At 50.5% G+C, this 6,000-nt stretch overlaps 1 protein-coding gene across 1 annotated transcript in view; it reads left to right on the forward strand.

The window, feature by feature from the left end:
• Positions 1–6,000, forward strand: part of LOC119108423 (glycine receptor subunit alpha-4) — a gene marked incomplete in the record, with an annotated part of 70,564 nt that overhangs the window by 17,944 nt on the left and 46,620 nt on the right. Inside the window, 1 exon segment of the mRNA XM_037231993.1 lies at positions 2,970–3,167. Within this exon segment, the coding sequence (XP_037087888.1) occupies positions 3,004–3,167 (164 nt within the window).

Raw genomic sequence — 6,000 nt, forward strand, 5'->3', positions numbered from 1 at the left:
TTGCTCCTCCTTTGGAAAACCGATGCATGTGTTATCATTCATTTACAGTGCCTTTGCATTTACATGTTGTGCAACAATTTTCTCCACTAGACACTTAGCCTTCTTCTGTTACCACCCACATAGACGCCCTGATTACGTTCGCAGCAAAACTGTAGCTTATGTCTTCTTTTATCATAATAAAGCGAAGCATTATCTTGTGCGAACCGTGCGCGCTCCATTAAATATCCGTTTAGGGAACTCGCATTTCTATCCCACTTGTTATCTCCGGACAGGCCGATAAATTCTCACTTCTAAAATAGTGCCACAGTATATCCATATCAGAATTATGAGTTCAAATTCCTCGTTCCGAATTGTCGACCTTCCATGCACCAGAGCATGCTGGTTAAACGGCGTTATCCAGCACACAGTTGTCATGTTGGCAGCACGCATGCGTACATTGGAGCATTATCAATATAATCTATGTTTGCTCATGACGCCGCTTAATCAATGCCTCGCAATATATTGAAAGTCAATAGCTCAGCTTAAGGACACGGGACTCATTATGCCGACAACCAGTTGATGAAAGCCGCTCTTGCTGACATCGAAAAACACAACTGTCATTTATTAATTTGTATTAGTTGTGTCAACATCGGTTGGTAAGCGTGGTAACTGTGTCAAACACACAACTCCTCCAACATATGGAGCTACGCCCCTATGTTACCCCGTACAAGATATTTTGATATTCAAAATTTGGTAGTGCAAATACCGTTGTAAAAATCAAGCGTTGTTGTTATTTAATACTGTCTCGGTAGTCACGAGCACGCAAATATCTGAGCCACAAGCCCTTTGTACCTAAGCCATAAATCCAAAACACCTGAACCATGAATCTCACACAGCTGAGTCATGAATCCCAGGCTGCTGAGTCACGACCTGTACTTTGAATTGCACATATGTAGCCTACGAGTCCCTGATATCATGCATGTATTTTCGTCCGTCTCACCTCACCCGTGCGTACCAGGTACTCAGTTTGCAATCCTTTCATGCTCCGTCCCTGGTGTATCAGGTACCTCGACCGTAGATTACCAGCAGGTGACTCGTCAGCTCCAGATGTCTGTTCCAGGAGCTAAGACATCTAATCTATGAGTTCAAGACGTCTGATCCAAAATTTCCCTCCATCGATAGTCCACAACTCTGCGTACTTGACCCTTAGCCTCCATCACTCGACGCGTAGCCTCCAGACGTGTGCCGCCCTTCCGCTGGTGCCGCGTCGAGCGGGCGCCGGCGCGGCGGTGTGCACGCCAGCCACCAGGTGGGAGGGAGCCGGCTGTCGGGACGGTTGCGCCGCTGCGGCCGCTGCCAATGTGGGCACATAATCAGGGCCTGCCATTGAGTGCCGTCCAACAAAGGGCGGACCCACCGCCGCGGACAATGCTGGCCGCTGCCTGGGCCGACGTCGCGTCACGTGGCCGGCTACTGAGGCCACCCACGCCGTCAGGACAGAGCACACCCGAGGTCAGGGTGACAGAGCACATCCGGGTCAGGGTAACAGGGCGCACCCGAGTCAGGGTAACAGGGCGCACCCGAGTCAGGGTGACAGAGCACATCCGGGTCAGGGTGACAGGGCGCACCCGGGTCAGGGTTAGAGAGCACGCCCGGGTCAGCGTGACAGAGCGCATCCGGGTCAGGGTGACAGAGCACATCCGGATAAGGGTGACAGAGCGTACCGTGCTGACGTGACAGAAAGCGCCTTGGTGACGTGATAGTGCCCACCAATTAAGAGGGCCCACGCGCTGATCTGGCATCGTAATTGATTAGATTGTTCGGGCGCAGCCATCTCCGCAAGCCTGCTCCCAATTTGGCAACAGATGACCATCCAACGTCTCAGAAAAGCAGAGTCCCCCAAGCTGGTGGCTTCAAATGTTAAGAAACTTCGGTTTGATCATCAGAAGAGTTAGACCCTCCGGCTGCCGCCGCCGCCTCGGCACTGTCGCTGATAACCTGGGGTGGCATCAGCCGCCGGCTGCGGGCGGGGCGCGGCCAGCGCGGAGGCGGCAGCCGCCCACCGGCCACAGCAGAGGGATGTGCTCTCGCAGACCATCAGTCTGGCCTCACGTCCACCAGCGGGCCGGGGCGGTGATGCACCTTCGTGCCCGCCGCTTTTGCCGATGAATGCATCACGATGGTGTTGGCATATGTGATGAATTGATGGGAGGACGGCGGGAAGAGGCAAATAAGACGCAGTGGTGCCGGCGCCGGTGGCAAACACATCGCCGACCGACAGTGGGTGTCATGGGGCAGCCTGGAGCACCAATGCTGGCCTCACACGCAGCCGAATTGGAGCGAATGCCTCTGGGAAATCCTGACGTTTGACTGAGTGTTTCGTGATACATCCATTGACTGACAATCAGGAACGTCGATGGACGATCGAAGTTCATTCCCGGCCGGACTAAGTCTTAGTGAACATGCTCTTGAATGATCTTGCATGAATATGTGGGAAATGACGCTCAGTCAGCGCAGCAGAAGTCAGTGAATGACCGCAAGCGGTAAGGTGTAACCAAAAAACTTCGGTATTTTTAAAAAATTTCCACGCTTTGTGGCCATTTTTTTCCTTCATTTCATTTTATATTTCCAAATTTCGACACTCACATTGTCAGCTCCAATGACTGAATGCAGTCCGCGCAGGTGGGCTTACCTATCATCGCCACAGATATGGAACAGCTACCTCCAGCAAGGAAGTAGGCCGCTACATGTCCTGACTGGGCAGCCCCGTTAAATAAGGTGAATCAACGCACCTTTTAAGGTTTATTGTAAAGTGAAAAAGCGACGTGGATCTCCTTAATATCTCTGCGATTCAACGCTCTGCAAGTCTTGGCCTGGCAAAGGCTGCTATATAAACGGCACAGTCGCCGCGACGACATTGTTTGATGTAAACAGTGAACACAATGTGAACCCAGTAAGTTGACTTGACTCAGCGCTTTACCTACTTTCAGAATACTTCAAGGCTGCGGACACCTGGATGGGATAATGCAGCTCTATCTGACGACTGTCTTCATCCTGGTGGCCTCACTTGTGATGTCATCACCGCCTCCGACGACATCTTCAGCTCCACCGCCGGATTGGGGGGAGCCAAACCAAGACATGGCTTCATTCCCAGACCCAGACTCTGTAGCCCAATCGGAGGATGACAGGTAAACTTGGGCGGCGGTGGTAGCGTTAAAATTATCTTGCGATAAGCTTTCTTCAAATGTCAACTATCTTTCATTGGCTTTGCCATATGTTTTGTTCATCTCAACAGCTCGACTGGTCAGAGCGTATGCCTTCCGCTCCACTCATCTGTGGCGGCGTGGGTTCGAGTCGCCTCTGGCGCTCGGTATTTACGCTTGACAGGCATGACCTGCGGCAGGTAGCAGCGAGCGTACTGAGGTTCATGTGACGCTAGAGGACAGAACAGGCCATGCTAAGCATTGTGGCATGCTCAAATTTTGCCATAATATTCTGCTCTTGAACTAGAATTCCGCGATCGGACGATGGGAGTCAGACCTCACACAATAAGCACTGCTTTGGGTGAGCTCTGATCCCCCAAAATCATTCATTCTTAAGATTCGTGTGCACTTAGGCAGCATGTTGTCGTTAATACAAGTTTTGTGATATGCAAGGGAAATGTACATATAATCAGCTTCTTGCGCGTTTGCTCGATCGTTCGAATTGAATCCTCTTTTCTTTCCGGTAAATCTTAAATCAGTTCGCCCATGATCATTCCTATTAGTTTCAGATAGCTAACGTTTCAAGGACATTCGTTCCCCGCTCTCAAAGCAATGTAAGACAGTCGGACGAAAAGTATTCGAATATGGCAAAATACGAGGCATGCTCTACGAGACATAATCAAAGGTTAACAATCAGTTAACAAACTTTGCGTCTGAATATCAGGTCAAACTGCACAACACGTACAAACACCCGCATGTCACTTTTCTAGCCACTTTAACACCATGACAAGTTGAAGGCATCGCACCACCCTACTGTCATTTGGTGACTGAACAGGTCCAAATTGATGCATGACCTAAGCTGGTTGTTTAAATTATGCATTATTTTTCTGATGGGGATGGCTTCGAGAACTTGCAAGCTGCATTTGTTTGGACATGAGTTAAGAATTCGTGAGTTTTCAGTTACGTCAGAGCGCAGAGGCCTTTTGTGGGTTTTATGCTTATGTTGGTCTGGCGCTCCCCCCCCCCCCCCCTGCAGGCGCATTGTCATGTGTCGTGCTGGAGATTTCGTGGTCATTCCAATACAATTGCGGAGCAGGCAGTCTCCGTAGGGGCATTTAAATTCGTACACTACGTTGCTGCGCTTTAGTTGGCTTTGGCCTACGGTCAGACTGCTTTTTATTATAAGGCTGCTATTCGTCCTGCTCTTTTAATAGATGGTGAGTCGTATTTGAATGTTTTCGTCAGTCGGTGCGCGTATGACCTGACGATGTTCTGCAAAACTTTTCCGTCCACCTTACATGACGGGGGATTTGACTGGACGAGTAAACTCGCGAGAAACTGATTAAAAGTACATTTGCCCTTACATATATATATATATATATATATATATATATATATATATATATATATATGTGTGTGTGTGTGTGTGTGTGTGTGTATGCATGTATGCATACATATACACATGCGCGTATGTATAGATGCATATGCAGTTACATACATATACATGCATGTTTTGTTTCATGTGTCATGCTGTTGCTTGCCAAAATTTTATTCCTCATTGATGTACACCCAAGATATTGTCTTACACAACTGAAGACGGAAGTAATACAAAATTTGAAGTTGGACATACAGCTGAGGAACAGGATTAAGTCAGTCGGAGGAGAGGGCGTAGGCTATGGCCGGCTCACCACGTCCGACTCCTCTATATACAACGCACCTGCTCTGTTATTTGATGTTCCCCAGCATTAATAGCAGTTTTTCCACGGGCTTGTAAAATTTGCTGGCGCTAGCTCGTGCCAAGGTGTGAACAGTTCCCAGTTTACTGATAAGTTCGGCTGACTAATGGGCTGCTGACATGATGGGGCTGCTGACTGGTGGGGGCTGCTTACTAGTGGGCGCTGCTGACTGGCGGTTGCTGCTGACTGGTGGGGGCTGCTGACTGGTGGGGACGGTTGACTTGTGGGGACTGCTGATTGGTGGGAACTACTGACTCGTGGGGACTGCTGATGGTGGACTACTGACTGGTGGGGACGGCTGACTTGTGGGGACTGCTGATTGGTGGGAACTACTGACTTGTGGGGACTGCTGATTGGTGGGGACGGCTGACTTGTGGGGGCTGATGACTGGTGGGGACGGCTGACTGGTGAGGGACGCCAGCCGCTACAGCGTAGACGCGCCAGCCGCTGAAGGCGGCAAAACGCGTCGCATCGCTGGCGACCCCCGGTCACGCGCTCCTGCACACCCCGGCAGTATATTGTGGCATCCTGCTGATGTCACTTATCCGCGCCGGCTTCACAATACAGCGGGCGGTCGGCCGGCTCGCCATGACCGTGCGTTGTCGGCGCATTGTCCGAGCAGTCTTATCTGGTCCGGTCGGCCATTGCCGTTCGGCCGGCGGCCAGGAGGAACGGAGACAAAGGCTCCAGATGGGGCGGTCACCCGTCCTGCGTCTCCTGAGCGGAGGACCACGGACAAAGCGGCCGGATCGGGCGGCGTCCTCGCTCTCATCTTAGGTGGGCAGAGGACCAGCTCATGATGTTGGGCATTGGTATTGGTCAGTTCCAGATAGGGGAGATGTGTGTGGCTGTGAAATCGGGAACCCGCAGGGATAGATCGAGGCTTTTCCCACCTCGGATGATTGAATAAGATAAGAGACCTGGGTATACATGAATTCCCGTGGCATCAATAGAAATAACTCACAAACGCCTTATCGTGAGACCAGGACATATTCAACCTGCTTATAAAAGCCCGAACAGGCAGAGTCTTGCATCTGAAAAACAAGAGAGTATGTTGAAATGACGCAATAATTTATGCTTAT

The sequence above is a fragment of the Pollicipes pollicipes genome, unplaced genomic scaffold (genome assembly GCF_011947565.3).
Source record: "Pollicipes pollicipes isolate AB1234 unplaced genomic scaffold, Ppol_2.1 Scaffold_6686;HRSCAF=7923_pilon_pilon_pilon, whole genome shotgun sequence".
NCBI lineage: Eukaryota > Metazoa > Arthropoda > Thecostraca > Pollicipedomorpha > Pollicipedidae > Pollicipes > Pollicipes pollicipes.